The sequence below is a fragment of the Notolepis coatsorum genome, assembly GCF_963971535.1.
Source record: "Notolepis coatsorum genome assembly, chromosome: 3".
Taxonomy (NCBI): Eukaryota; Metazoa; Chordata; class Actinopteri; order Aulopiformes; family Paralepididae; genus Notolepis; species Notolepis coatsorum.
The window spans coordinates 53,798,805-53,814,543 of record NC_140167.1 but is presented as its reverse complement, the minus strand read 5'-3'; the positions used below and the strand labels follow the sequence as shown (position 1 = coordinate 53,814,543).

Here is a 15,739-nt window from a genome sequence, read left to right as displayed (position 1 = left end):
GTCGATAACCAACCCAGGTCGTGGGATGTGGTCGTCGGAAGAGGAAAAACCTCCATCTCAGTTGCTCTATAAAAACGCCGTTTTAACCTCAAGCAACCAAGGCGTGCCAGTCAGTCGCCTGTTTATAGCGAGCTAGCACTATACGTGCGTCGGGACACACCCACATCAATGAACAGGCTATTTAGACCTGTCATTGAATCCCCAAGGCGCCCAGGGGAACGACAAGAGGGGTGTGACACTTCCTAACTCCAACTCTTTTTTTAATAGAAAAGAAGGAAGCACCAACAGTATGTATCCCAGTCTACACAGCCGGGGGTAACATTTTTTCACATTTTTACATCCCACCACCCTCCCATAGGAAGGAGACGGGAATCCCCAGAGAGACTTCCCACGCGAGCTGTACAGATTGAAAAGAATATATTGCACCTTGAGCCATGTAAAAAATTGGTTTTAGGGCTCTCCGGGGAAGAGGCACTGAACCCATACACACTCAATAATCGAATTGAATCGAATACATACACAATAGAATAGGACACCTTCTAGAGGGTCCACTCACTTTGACAATCTGAGGAGGAAGGCTCTGGACTCTGATGGAGGCTCCCTCACATGGAAGGAGGAGTCCGAACTCACAGAAGGCCCGAATAGGCGCTTGGTGAGGAGGAGCCCCGACCACCCCCCCGAAACAGATCCATCACATGGACCTGAACAGCACACGGAAGTCCTACCAACAGAGACGCGCACAGTGACGTACTCTATGGCGGGGGAATTTCTGCGGTGCACACGCCCAATATTCCAGGCCGTGGGACCAGGAAACTCCCCCCCCCCCATCCCGTAACGTGCCGAACCGCAACGTGACAGGAACCTTGAAGGACAGAGGGTGTACCCCTGACCGACAGAAACAAGGGGGAGAGGAAAGGTTACCAGTTCACCCCTTTACGACCCCACACCCATGATACGATGTAATGACAAAAAGAGAATATGACACAGTCATAGTCAGCTCTATGAAGCGTTTGACAGCTTCACACAGCGCATGAGCTAACCTGCTATCTGATTTTTACTAAGGAAAAAACACAGAATAGAGAGGGCTCTCTAAGAGCCCCGGTCCAACATACACATGTGCTTCTGTGGCCAGTCCAACCCAGTTGTAGGTCACATGACACACACAACCCATCATCACCTACAAAAAATGGCAAAAACACTCTACAGAGGAACGGCGTTTTTCATAATGAGAGAATACATAATTCTCGATTAGTATCGGCCACAGGCCTTGCTAAGCACACACGACAGCGACCAACAATCTTTTCTTTTAGGAAAATAAAGTTTCTCCAGCAGTTTTAGCACAACCTCAGCAATCAAGCTAAGGGTTACATCGCATCCCTACCACACAAAAGACACAATGTAGTGCAACAACATGTCTGATAGGAGGATGAAAAAGTCCCAGGGAACCGGGGGGAAAACACAATCCTCCTGCTTTACCCTTAATACGGCCAGTTAAACAGGAAAACCTGTTAATATGTGAACACACTGTTCATTGTCATCACAGGCTGAGAAAAGAAAATTCTTTACTCATTTGTCACTAAGCATAGCTTCATAGGTTAGTTACCCCTTAGTTGTGAGTACACGGTACATAACAACACACATGATGTTTCTCACACAACAACCAGATCATTTTCACATCTGTAACAACAACCCGATTTGCCCGGAGAAGCTATTTACCAGTGACAAGACAGTTCACACAAAAACTTGCGTCGTATCCCAAATGTATTGCAGCAACACACGTTTTTGGAAAACAGCGTTATTTACAAAACATATAGAAGGTAAAGCCAGAAAGACGCGTATAAGGTCTGGCCAAACCTTGTCCTACCCGGAGCGTAGATCAGCGAAGTGCAGTCTTAAGACACCGTAGAAAACACAGCCATCCTGTGTTGTTCAATCCGGGCAGTGTCGCCGCTCCACCCGTCGCAACGGTCCCCTTTGTTGACGCAATCCTTGCCGTCCTGGCTCAGGGCAGGGTCGACGAACATCCCCTGTCAAAGATGACGTCGTAGTCAAGAGTGTAAAACATGTTATAATCAAAGCACGTTCAACAGAGTAGCATTAAGCTAACGGCCGCTCCAACCGTCGGTCGCTACTGCCCCTGCTCGCGAGACGCCGAGCGAACGGCGCACGCGACCAGAGGGTAGCTCGCGGCGGCGCACGAGTAGCCGGAGCTACCCCACGCTGGGCCTTGGCCGATAGCAGCAAGCTAACGTTTCCTAGTGATCACAACAGGCTAGCGCCGCAGCTAACAGCTGACTGGCTAACAGTAGGCCCAACCTTTGTAGGCCACGCAGTGATCCCAGCAGGCTAACGCCGCAGCTAACAGCTGACTGGCTAACCGTAAGCTAAGCAGCTATCACCTGAACTTGTAAACAATGATATAACACTCACCCAGACAGGCCGCCGTTCTGAAACCCTCCTCACTTTTTAAGAGAAAAGAGAAACAAGATGTCAACACAGCTTTACAACGGTGATTTTATCAACACCCGACGGAGCCAGCACAATACCCAAACTGGCTTGTGTAGCTGACTTGAACATGGATCTTCCGCTATCGAACATCCATGCACATATCTCCTCGTGAAGGAATACTCTCATTTGGATATGAAAGAAGGGGCTTTAACACGGTGACAGAGAGATACCCACTCGTCCAGAAAACACAGGGATCACCAGTGTTAATGGTCGCGGCCCACTAGTTAAAACTAAAATGGCTTCAGACCAAGGTCTTCCGTCGCCTAGGAGGCTGAACAAAGGACCCTAGCCTGGGGCCGGTTTTCATAAACATTGTCAATTAGCCCCCATAGCACTAACAGACAAGTGGAGCCTGCCAGCAAACAGTACTCACCCAACCTGAAAACCCACCGCTTCTCACAACAGCGGCGCGTCCTACAGTTCAGTTGTGCCCTGAAAGGTTTCACCCCAACCAACACAGCAAGGAACTGCAGTTGAGAGGCATGCAGCGGCGTGCTCCCAATACGAAAACCGGTGGAGGATTTTAGAATGATCACCATCTTCCAAACACTCCAGTACGAAGACAATATCGCCGTATTTTCTCGAAAATAGTGAGAGAGAAAATAAAGATATGATGTCAACGTATCTCCTTGTTCTTCCTTTCCCGTAAACATTGCTTTTCGAGCCAATATTTTTCTCCACGTCAAGTGGGCATATAGCAACACGTTGCTTGTGATGAAATTTGAGAAGGAGATGAGTGTGTGGCACCATCCCTGCTTATATAGGTAAGCGGATGGGGGTGTGGCCAGATGAATGCTGGCATTTAAAGGTACATTTGTGAAATTATTCAGTGTATATATGCTGAAGCGAGATATATGCATGAAACGCTGAGCGTGAGCTAAGTGTGATACAGAACAGCACAACCTCGAGTGTGATATTGCTACAATCACCATTTATTAGTTAACAGTAATAAGCGACAACAGATTAAGATTTCTTTATGATTTAACCTCTTAACAGGTGGCCCAAAAAGTAATTTTAGTTTTTTTGAGCTTTATACTGTATACTTATTTAATAGCACATGCATGAGCCTGGTCTCTTTTGAAACATTCTGAAGTTACCAAAGCAAAAAAGGAAAATCACTTTTAGTGCTAATGAAATAGAGTAACAGAGGTTTGAACTTGAACTTGTACTCACATTTATCTTTAGTGGTTGCCATATTCCTGTTTTTAAGTTCCTGGAAAACACAGCGGTTCCATAGCCTGAAGTCCTATGTACATGTACAGGTCCAAATAAAAAAATAATCCATACAAAAATTTGAAAGGTTTTAGTAAACCGTGTACCAAAAAAGAAAAGCATGAAAACACACATTTTCGCTCATCAACTTTCACCTACTTCCCCCACTCACACCCACCCACGTGGGGTATTGTTGGAAGCGGACGCTCGTTGGCTACAACACTGACTAATAATCTTCGCCATCAGCGGTGATTGTGTCAGTTCTAGAGCGTATAAAGTCAGACGTGGTAATTTGACACGCGGCCTGTAAAAAGACGCTCGCCTGACATATCGCCATGTAACTTGAGAACCGAGGCATGCAATTGGTCAAGTGATGTGGTGTTCGAAATGGTTGGCGAAAAATGCAGCAGACGCTCGCAAAGTGCCGTGGAGCACACCAATGTGAAATGAACGGTTATTAATAGTGATACATATAGTTAAAAGTCCCAGTGATGTTATACTAAATACCAGCACTCATGGAATGCCTCTTGTCCAATCAAATTACTTGGTTGGAACTAACTGTTGTATAACATGTATTATCAGAAGAAAAGCCTGCATTTGAATTATTTACTCAGACATTTCGATCTGGTTCGATCTTCGTTAGGTCAATACACCTGATGAAGATACAACCGTATTGAAATGTTGCCTTGAGTAAATAATGTGTGCTGGCTTTTCTTCATACTGCTAGCAACACCATCACAAGACTAGGAAGAGAACACCTGAAAAGAAACGGAACGTGTCTGAATGTTCTCCATGCTTTCATGCTGTAGCTCAGACATCCTAACGGCTGGTCAGAGGAGCAGCATTCAATACGTTGACATAGAATCACAGGGTCTTTCCTGACGTGGAGGAAGTGGGAGGGGACGGCTTGGAAGATGCTACTTCCTACTTCCTCCAGCGCTCTTGTTTTACCTCTGTCACTGCAGGGCTGTAATTAATGTAATTTCCTAAACCTAATTACTGTCCCTCTACGATTTACCTCAAACCCTTCTTCTAGGAACTAAGGGGTATTACATAAGACCCTCTGTTGATCAAGCTGTTACATAAAAAGGCTTCACCATCTTCTCTCGTCAGTACTAAATACCTGTATGTCCCTATGCCATAAATGTCATGTATGTTGTGTATGTCATAAATGTCAATATGAATTGAAAATGGGGGACCCTGATGTAAACAAGACAAACGTCTTTCTCTGGTCTGCATCCCCTTAACAATTGTGTGTATTGAGCCGTACTGTATTGTACCCATTCTGCAATCTGTTAAATAAAGTTTTCATTCATTCATTCATACATTCATTCTGCTAACACTTGCTCTTAACCCCCCCCCCCCCCCCCTCATGCCCTTCTCTTAATCCCTCCCCTCTCTGGCAGGTTATGGTAATATAGCTCCTAGCACGGAGGGTGGGAAGATCTTCTGCATCCTGTATGCCATATTTGGCATCCCTCTGTTTGGCTTCCTGTTGGCGGGAATCGGGGACCAGCTGGGGACCATCTTTGTGAAGAGCATCTTGAGAGCGGAGAAAATATTCAGGGTGCGTTGCATGTGAAACTGTGTCGTTGTTGTTTGTTTGAATGTATTGGCCGTGTCCGAGGAGCAGCCGGTGAACCAATGTTGACTATTTATTTGCTTTGCAGCTAAAGAAACAGGACTGTTTGATGGTATTTCATCATTTGAATTGTGTTGAATTGAATTGACACACTGCAATTTTGCCCATCCTTTACATTTAAAGGGGCACTTTAAATGTAAAAGATAAATGTAAGATTATAAATGGTAAATGGTGCATTTATATAGTGCTTTTATCAAAAGCGCTTTACAATTTTGTTACACATTTACCCATTCACTCACACATTCACACACCGATGGTGGAGGCAACCATGTAAGGTGCTGTCACGTATTTTAAACTTGGATACGTGAAAGTTGTAATAAGATATTTAAAGATAAAAGAGATGAAACACTTTTGAGGGTATTTATTATAAAAAGTTAATAAGCGATTGCGTTCGTCACCAAACGCCGGAGACGCTGGATTCGCCTGTTCGAATCCAGCTCACAGCTCCGGCTTTGTCACCAGCTTGGCTGGCCGTTCACACTAATACAATTGGCAGTATTAGAGGGTGGGAAAGCTGGCGGGGTGGGTCCGGGTCGTTGTAAACAGCGACTCCTACAGTTCGGTCGGGACGCCTGCTCAGCGTGGATAGGATCTAAGGGGGGTAGTGTGATCCTTCCACACGTTACACCCTCTCAGTGAGAGTCCGCGCTGCCAGGTGAAAAGAAAAAGCCCCTTTAATATGTATCAGATTGTGCAACGGGAAAGAGGAAAACGAGGTCAGACCGTTCAAGTTGGAGCCATTCTGCTGTCAAACAGGGCTGAATCCAATGTCAGCTGATGGCCAGTCGACGCGCGTCATTCTGTTATCTAGTTTGTTCACCCGGCAGCTCCGCTGTTTCTCCCCAAGCAATGTCTGTTGGGTTCTGTCCTGGTCAAAGAGTTGTGTCCCACAGGCTTTCTTCTCATTCCATAAAAATCTCTCTGACATATTCCTTTTGATCTCTGTTCCAGTTGGGCTGTATTAGCTTTCCTTTCAAGTTTGACAAAATATTCACGTTCTTTTCCCCTTCTTTCTTTCTTTTTACAATCGACTGCCAAGCATGCTGTCATTGCCTTCTGTGTTTCTATTGGTCACTTACTGGGATAGCCTCATTGCTGCCATATATACCTACCACCAACCACACTGCACGACTATGCCCCAAAGTTTTGGACACTACCAGAACTTTGTCTGACCCTAGGACGACGTGGATCAGCATGTAATCGGCCATCCGTGACCCTGTTACACTGAACAACACTGAAGTCAGCTGACCATTGTCGAAAGATTTTGTCCACAATGGGGACATTTAGTTTAGCGTGCAGTATCTGCTCCGTCTTTGCACGCTATTCACTAAGGACATTGCACGGATGAGCTACTAGCGCAGACACGCCCATATGTGTGCAGTTTGCTCCTGATTTGCTCCAGTGCAGTTTGCTCGCCGAGCAGTTTGCACCTGACAGCGCTGTTGGCAGATATCAGGAAGGGGAAAAATGAGGCATAGACATAACAGTATTTTTCACCATTAGTATACTGTTTATTTCGTATTGTATTTCGTTTACTCCGTAATGTATAGAGCTTGCTTAATTTGTATTTTCATGACACATTCCATCCTTTGTTTTTCTCCCGGGACCAATCCAAGTGCTCCTGTCTGTCTTCGTCAGGGAATGCGACAGCGTTAGCGATCTGTTGTGCATGTTTTTCTATTGGGTTTATCTTATCGGGAGGGGAAACTCTTGCGAGCACGGGGAGTACATGCAAACTCCACACAGAAAGGCCTGGGAGATACCCCACCTGGGTACCTGGCAACGCGGAAACCTGGTCCCCAAGCGGGAATCGAACCCTAGACCTTCTAGCTGTGAGGCGACAGTGTTAACCACTACACCACCGTGCCGCATATTGTGATTGTGCATGATGACATACTTAATCAAATGTCCAATCTAATTGTTCTATTCATGCAAATATTTGAAGCATTTTTAGTAAGGTGACTAACCTCTCAAGCACTCATTGCTTTGTTCACTCATACTCATTTGTCATGTTATTCAATATAGGCAGTGTCCTGAAATAACTTCATCTATCAGTAGTGCCGAATTTCTCAATTCTCCGCTTGAAATAATTAATCAAAATGTCTGTTGACAGAATCCGGCTATAGGGCGACAATAATGTGGTCAAGAGGCATGGTTTCTATCTTGAGCCTTAACTGGCGTGGTTTATTTATTCACATGGCAGAGCAGCAGTTCTACAGTTCTCCTCTCACTGAGAGGCTGGGGGAAAGAGAAAGAATGGGAGGAGACATCTATTTATACTCGCCACCTGGTGGTGTTCCTGAGTGGCTCCGCCTAGAGCGCCCTCTAGTGGACACAGTTATATATGCAGTTAGACAGTTACTTGTGGAAACAGTTATATATGCAGTTAGACAGTTACTAACAATCCTACACAGAACCTCTGACTTCAACAATGTCCAATCTAACTAATTTCGTTTGCTCATAATAGCCTACTGCTGAATAATATGGACAAATAAATTATAAATCTTTTGGAGCACACCTGTCCATAGTGGTGAATCTTTATACCGAATTTGTATTTAATGTTTAGTTAGGATAATAGAACCTGCATTATCATATACTCCAGAATAGACTTTTCATTGGCCTGTTTCCAGCGTATACTCCTCATGGTCCCGACGAAATGTTATAAATTAAAAGTTTATTCTGGAGAGTGTGCAGTGGTACAATTGGAACGTGAGTGCAGTCATTAATGATAATAATAAACTGTATTTATATAGCATCTTTCATACAAGGATTACAGTTCAAAGTGCTTTATATAATGAATACATAATAAAACAAGCAGCAAGAGCAATGCATAACACAAGTAAAATTGCAGCATGATGGAAAATCTAAATCTCATTTAAAAATCAATCAATCAATAGCAACATAACAACATTGGGAAAGCTGACAATGTTAAATAACAATATTTAAATAATAAATACGATTGCATGGGATCTCTGGGTGGCTGGCTCAATGTCATCCTTGATTTCATCCAGAGTAGATCAATGATTGCTTGAGCTGGCAACCTGTGTCTCCAGATGATTTCGGTCTCACTTAAATAAAAAAGTGATATTCTCCTTCGAAATATTCTTTCACGGGCACGCCTGGCATTACGATGCCTGCGTCTGGCAACAATACTGCTGCCATGATCACCTGTGACGCTGGCAGTGATGCTGGCAATTAAGGCTTTGCGCTTAGTTACCACCAGGTCTCTGAAGACGGTAGAAGCTGTTAGGATTAGGGGTGCTGAGAGGGTGAGAACGCAATTGCAGAGGGAAGAGAGGAGGCAGAGACGGCAGGATACGTGGAAATCAAAATAAGTTTACTAACAAAATCATACAAAACAACACTGAGGGGACGGAAAACAAAGATGAGCGAAAAACGGGAAATATGACAACTTACAGCACAGACAAACATGAAACAAGGCAAGGGGAGGCACGAAGTAGGTGAGGGTACAATGAGGGTACGGGAGACAATGGCGCCACAAGGAAGTGATGACAAACAGTACCTCCCCCTCAACGGGGGGCTTCCAGACCCCAGAGAATAACATCCGGACACAGGCGAAGGAGGAAGCCGGGACCCCGGAATGAACCCAGGGAGAGAACCCGGAGACCTGGGGCCGGGAGCCTGAGCAAAAAACCCAGGAGGGGTATAGCAGCCCGAAAACGGGTGCACAAGCCCGGAGAGGGGGGCTGGGGATGGGAACCGAGGCCTGGAGAGGGGAGGCAGGGAAAGAAACAGGGAGCCGGAGAGGAGAGCTGGAGCCGGGAGCAGAAGCTCGACGAGGGGGGGTGGGGATGGGCACCGAGACCCGGAGAGGGGGGCTGGGCCTGGGAACAGAGGCCCGACGAGGGGGGGTGGGAATGGGTGCCGAGACCCGGAGAGGGGAGCTGGACCTGGGAACAGAGGCCCGACGAGGGGGTGGGGACGGGGACAGAGGACCGGAGAGGGGAGGCGGAGAGATAAACAGGGAGCCGGTTAGAGGACCTGGAGCCAAGGGGCAAGGGTAAGGACCCCGGAGCAGGATCCCGGACGAGGAACCCTCCCGTCGCCGGACTAGGAACCGGATCGGGAGAGCCGGCACGGAGGTGCGACGGCGACGACCCCCGGAATAGGATCCAGTGCAGACCACGGTGAGGACCACGGCGAGGACCAGGGCGTCGATCACGGCGTAGGGCTGGACCAGAGGGGAAGCCAGGACCAGTCGAGGAGCCAGGAACCGGCGTAGCAGCCGGACCAGGCGTAGAGGCTGGGCTGGGCGTGGAGGCCGGACCAGTTGAGGCGACGAGGTGTGGCCGGAAAGGGAGCGGCGGCAGCCGGCGTTGCAGCCGGACCAGGTGTAGAGGCTGGGCTGGGTGTGGAGCCTGGAAGGGGAGCGGTAGCAGCCGGCATTGCGGCCGAACAAGGTGTAGAGACTGAGCTGGGCGATGAAGCTGGACCAGCTGTGGAGGCCTTGTTAGCAATACTAGCCTGAGCCTCGCTAGACCTCCGAGTCTTGCTAACTCTCAGAGGTCTGTGAGCTGTGGGAGCTAGGCTAACTGTGGGGCCTGGACTCACTGTGGGGGAAATGCTAGTTGGTTGAACCTGGCTAGCTACCGAGCCTAAGCTAGCAGTGGGGGCTGGGTTTGCTTTGGACACCTGGCTAGCTGCATAGCCTAAGCTAGTAGTGGGGACTGTGCTAGCTGGGGAGGCCTGGCTAGCTGCAGAGTCTAAGCTAGCAGTGGAGACTGTGCTAGCTGGGGAGACCTGGCTAACTGCAGGAACAATGCTAGCTGGGAGGGCTTGGCTAGCTATAGGAGCGATGCTAACGGGCGGAGCTGTGCTAGCTGGGGACTCCTGGTTAGCTGCAGGAGCGAAGCTAACGGACGGAGCTGTGCTAGCTGGGGACGCCTGGTTAGCTATAGGAACAATGCTAACGGGCGGAGCTGTGCTAGCTGGGGACTCCTGGTTAGCTATAGGAGCAATGCTAACCGACGGAGCTGTGCTAGCTGGAGATGCCTGGTTAGCTATAGGAGCGATGCTAACGGGCGGAGCTGTGCTAGCTGGGGACGCCTGGTTAGCTATAGGAGCGATGCTAATGGGCGGAGCTGTGCTAGCTGGGGACTCCAGGTTAGCTGTAGGAGCGATGCTAATGGGCGTAGCTGTGCTAGCTGGGGGCGCCTGGTTAGCTATAGGAGCGACGCTAACGGACGGAGCTGTGCTAGCTGGAGACGCCTGGTTAGCTATAGGAGCGATGCTAACGGGCGGAGCTGTGCTAGCTGGAGACGTCTGGTTAGCTAAAGGAGCGAAGCTAACGGACGGGGCTGTGCCAGCTAAATACATCTGGTCAGCGATGGACATCTGAGCACCCTCAACGGCGGTGAGGGGCTCTAGGCTGACCGTGAACCTGACACTACTCGGCAGGCTAGCTGTATTAGCCCTCGACCTACACCCCTCCATGAGGGCAGTGACCTGGTCGGCTATGTCCTGCATCGCTGGCTCGTCTATCGAGCTCTCCGTGGCGACCCGGTCGATCATCCGGAACCAGAACACCCACTTGGCCGGTGAGTAATTCTGTATGTCACCGTCCATCAGGCTCCGGATGATCCTCATGGTATCGGCCACACCTTCTGCTGCGTTCTTTGGTGGTGGCGTCATTCTGTTAGGATTAGGGGTGCTGTGAGGGTGAGAACGCAATTGCAGAGGGAAGAGAGGAGGCAGAGACGGCAGGATACGTGGAAATCAAAATAAGTTTACTAACAAAATCATACAAAACAACACTGAGGGGACGGAAAAACAAAGATGAGCGAAAACGGGAAATATAACAACTTACAGCACAGACGAACATGAAACAAGGCAAGGGGAGGCCCGAAGTAGGTGAGGGTACAATGAGGGTACGGGAGACAATGACGCCACGAGGAAGTGATGACAAACAGACACCTGAATACCCACACTAATTAACAACAAACAACACCTGGCAGGGCCAGGCCAAAACACAGAATCACAAACACAACCTAGACACAAAAAGCATTGACACCATAAACACAACAAAGGCAATGACACACACAACAACCAGACAGGGGGACGGCATCAAACACAGACAGGGATGGCCCAGGATAGCAAATAATTAGAAATCAATTAAATTACTTCAAACCAACTGATGGCCAACTGCACCATCGGGCTTAGGTCACCAGAGGGAGGTAGGGAACCAATGTCAGGAGGAGGGAACTGTCCACTGTCATTCTCATGCCCGACCCAGCCAGGGCCGGGCCTGGGGATGTAACAAGAAGCATGGCTTTAACTGCGTGGTGCTTTGTGAATTGGGAGCGTTTTTGGAGGAGGCTCATTTGCATAGAAAGGGGAACATGTTCCGCCCATATGACCTAATTTAAATACGTGCTAATTGCACCGGGCGCAATGCTGATGGAACGCAGTTACCACCTCATTTCACCCGTTGCGCCTCCTCTGTGAATAGCTAAATGTGTTTCAGCGCTATTTGTGCCGGCTTAGCGTCGGAAAAAGCTTAAGTTGTAAGCCTTTGTAACTGATCAAATTGGCTTTCTGGGCTCTTCAGTGAACTAATACCAAGTATTACTACGCTTCCCACAGTAAGAACCAAGGTATTATCTCGAGCCCACCACGAGCCCATTCACTGCAAACAGCAAGCTATCTTTGATTCACACTTTTGTCCACACAGTGTAGGTGGCTGTTATCCAGTATTACCCTGGGTCTGTGGATATATTCGGAACCTTTTTTTCCCCGGGGAGCGCAGCGGCTTGTGGAGGTCAGGTGGGGCAGCTTTGTTGTGAGGCCCGGGTGTAATGGAGTGTGAGGAAGAGGAGGGTGAACAGAGCTGAAGAACCTGGCCGGGCAGGAGATGAGCTCTGGACTGATCGATGGCCTTTATACACCACAAAAGGTGTCAGGAGGAGTGGGAATTGCTTTGACAAAGACAGAATTTGCCGGTTTGGTTTGCCCCACCTGGGTTTATCGACGTCTGTCGTTTTCTCTTCGTTAAGTTAAAAAGTTAAAAAGGGCATGTTTCGTTAAGCCTTCCCAGTGTCTTTAAGCTTTGAGGGTTACAACGTCTTGCACAGTATTACGGGGCGACAGTGGCTCAGGAGGTAGAGTGGTCGTCTGGTCCGGAAGGTTCTTGATTCCCGCTCCACCCGGGCATAGTGCCAATGTGTCCTTGACCAAGACACCTAACCCCTAATTGCTCCCGATGTGCAGGTTGTCACCTTGTATGGTTGCTTCCGCTGTCGGTGTGTGAATGTGAGGAACAAAAATTGTAAAGCACTTTCGATAAAAGCGCTATATAAATACAACATTTACCATTTTACCATTCAATACATAATCGAAAATATTTTCTGACCCATTTCTCATGACATGTTTTGATCCCCCACCCCGCAGCAAAAACACAGGCAGATCAGCCAGACAAAGATCCGAGTGACGTCCACCATCCTCTTCATCCTCGCCGGCTGCATCGTCTTTGTGGCTTTCCCGGCGGTCATCTTCAAACACATCGAGGAGTGGTCCACACTGGATTCCATCTACTTCGTCGTCATCACTCTCACCACTGTGGGAATAGGAGATTATGTGGCAGGTATATTGTGACTTGATCACCGTTCACTACTGTGAAAGTATTTACTCTTATTTCCAAACAAGGACACGCTGTGTCATAGATGCAAAGCATTATCGCGTTGAGTGAACCAGAAAGTGGTTTGCCTTTGAGACGCCACTAGGGGCTAGCGCAGAGCGGCTGAGTGTGAGTGAATGACTGAATCACTGGATGAATCAGTGACTGAATGAATGAATGAATGAATGAATGAGTGAGTTAGTGACATTGCCGGTCATAGAGGTGCTTTGCATCATCATGGTATTTCCATAATTCAGTAGAACTTCCTGTTATAATTATAATATAGTTAATATAGAATATTATTGAAACTAGTATCTATCTTAATACATTTGCATAATAGCAAAAAACTTCAGGATGTAATATTTTTATTTATTTATTATTATTATCTTTTTTTTATAATAGAGAAATTACCATCAAATTAAATGTTTTTTTTCCAAAATGGATGAACAGCATTTTGGAGTTAAACCTTTCAGTTGCTTCCACTCATTTCTGCATTTACATTGTATTTGTGCTATGCGACGCAGCAGTTTACATCAATTGAATAAGGCAATGCAGTTATCAACAATTCAATGTCTGAGCGATCCGATCTCCCCCTCCCCTCCAGGTGGCGATCGTAAGATCGAGTACAAGCCGTGGTACAAGCCCCTGGTGTGGTTCTGGATCCTGGTGGGCTTAGCCTACTTTGCGGCGGTCCTGAGCATGATAGGAGACTGGTTGCGAGTGCTCTCCAAGAAGACCAAGGAGGAGGTGAGGGATGGGAATTACGGCTCTTTGAAGGGAGCCGGATCTTTCTTTGTTCCTTTCCAAGAGACGTTCAAAAGAATGGATCATCAGGGGGCAGGGGGTTACTTTACTCAGTCTTAAATCTAAAGCTTTGGTTTATTAGCGGAATAATCACTAGGATAATGACGATTTAGTTCAGATTCAAACTTAGATACTTAAAGCCCCTGGAAACAAAGCCTCAAATTGTTCAAATGTATTTATGACAGTCCCTGAGGTCATCTGTCCTCGACCATATCCTGTCCTCAAAAACATCCCAGATTTGTTCTTACAGTAAAAAAAAACGCTTATATCCTTATTGCGTTATAGAAGACAGAAGGGGAAATGAGATTGTAAATGAATCATGCAATGTCGGATTAAAAGAAACGCTTGAGAGAGCGTGAGTGAATTGAATGATACGATGTACAGCTCCCTCCAAGTATGACTCGGTTCGCTTAATAATTGGATCGTTGGTGAACGTCACATTACTAGAGGAGGTGGAGGTGGGGGTTGATTCGATCACACGGTGGAAAATGAAAGGTCACTCAGCCGCAGCCTCCCTTCTCCTCTGTCGTCTGTGTCCGCTGACTTATTATGTGGCATAGTGCCTCGTCTGGAGCCCATCACGGAGTGAGACTGGTTATAGAGAAGCTGTCGTTATGCCCAGACAGACCAGGGACTGGGAGGTCCAGATCTCCTTGCACATACCCTCTTTTCCAGAGTCAGACAAGACAACCTCCTCTCTGTGCGTTCAGTAGAAAGCTGTCAAAAACAAAAAAAACACCTCTCCCAGAGTTTTAAGCTAGGATAGCTGATCCATATCCACGTCCATCCATTTGTGCTAAGCTAGGCTAGTTTGTAGCCGGATAGCTTTCTACTAAATGTAAAGAGAAAGTTGCAATTCCCTTGTTAAAAGTTAAACCAAGGAAAGGAGGCAGAAGAGTTGAAGGATATTCAGCATTCAAGGGCACATCCACCCTGGGTTTGTTATTGCTACAATAACAAATAACACAGTCATAATGGTTTGTCATTAACATAATAAAAATTTGTTTTGATCCATTTTCCCTAATATCTTTTTTACCACAGGTCGGAGAGTTTAAGGCCCATGCGGCCGAATGGAAGGCAAACGTGCGCGCAGAGTTCCGCGAGACGCGGCGTCGCCTCAGCGTGGAGATCCACGACAAGCTCCAGCGGGCAGCCACCATCCGCAGCATGGAGCGCCGGCAGCTGGGCCTGGAGCAGCGCACGCAGTCCCTGGACATGCTCTCCCCGGAGAAGAGGGCCGTGTTCGCCAGTCTGGACACTGGCCGCTTCAAGACGTCCTCCCAGGAGAGCATCGACACCAAGCTCAACAACCTGAGGCTGAGGGGGGCCGGCGGGCCGTATGACCGGAGAGCTAGCGAGCAGCCACGGCAGACATCGGAATCTTCATCCGAGGATAACCTCTTTAACCTGCGTTTCGGATCCCTCACCAAGCTGCCCAGGCGCGGCAAGCACCGGGAAATGAGGCGGAACATTCCCGAGGACGTGCGGCGGGCATGCGAGGCTGCGGGCCGTGGTGGCATCATGCTGGGGGAGGAGAGCTGGGAGGAAGAGGAGGGAGACGGGGAAGCGGACGAGGAAAGTGGCGAGAGGAAGGTGGGAAACACCAGCCTGTCGAATCTGTCGCAGTATTCCGTGGAGCGCGCCAAGCTCAACGGGTTCATACCGGCACAGGTCAGAGAGGGGGAGAGCGACGAGATGCCGGAAGCGAGGGCTCTCCCACCTCAGATGAGCCCATAGGGTCTGTCGAGAAAGGGAGAGAGGGAGAGGTTGTGAGGCCGGGGACACACAGAACGCCGGAGCACCGTGAAGTGTCAATTCTGGAACGAGCCTGGCTGTTCACAGCAGAAGAGCAGGACCCTGGCTGTTCACACCAGAAGAGAAGGACCCTGGCTGTTCACAGCAGAAGGGCAGGAGCCTGGCTGTTCACACCAGAAGAGAAG

At 48.1% G+C, this 15,739-nt stretch overlaps 1 protein-coding gene across 1 annotated transcript in view; it reads left to right on the top strand.

Moving 5' to 3' along the window:
* Nucleotides 1-15,536, top strand: part of kcnk10b (potassium channel, subfamily K, member 10b) — a gene marked incomplete at both ends in the record, with an annotated part of 89,684 nt that extends 74,148 nt beyond the window's left edge. The window contains 4 exons of the mRNA XM_084311209.1: nt 5,127-5,287; nt 12,770-12,962; nt 13,600-13,742; nt 14,841-15,536. Of these exons, the coding sequence (XP_084167335.1) occupies nt 5,127-5,287; nt 12,770-12,962; nt 13,600-13,742; nt 14,841-15,536 (1,193 nt within the window). The remainder of the gene's footprint in view (nt 1-5,126; nt 5,288-12,769; nt 12,963-13,599; nt 13,743-14,840) is intronic.
* Nucleotides 15,537-15,739: the final 203 nt, after the last annotated feature.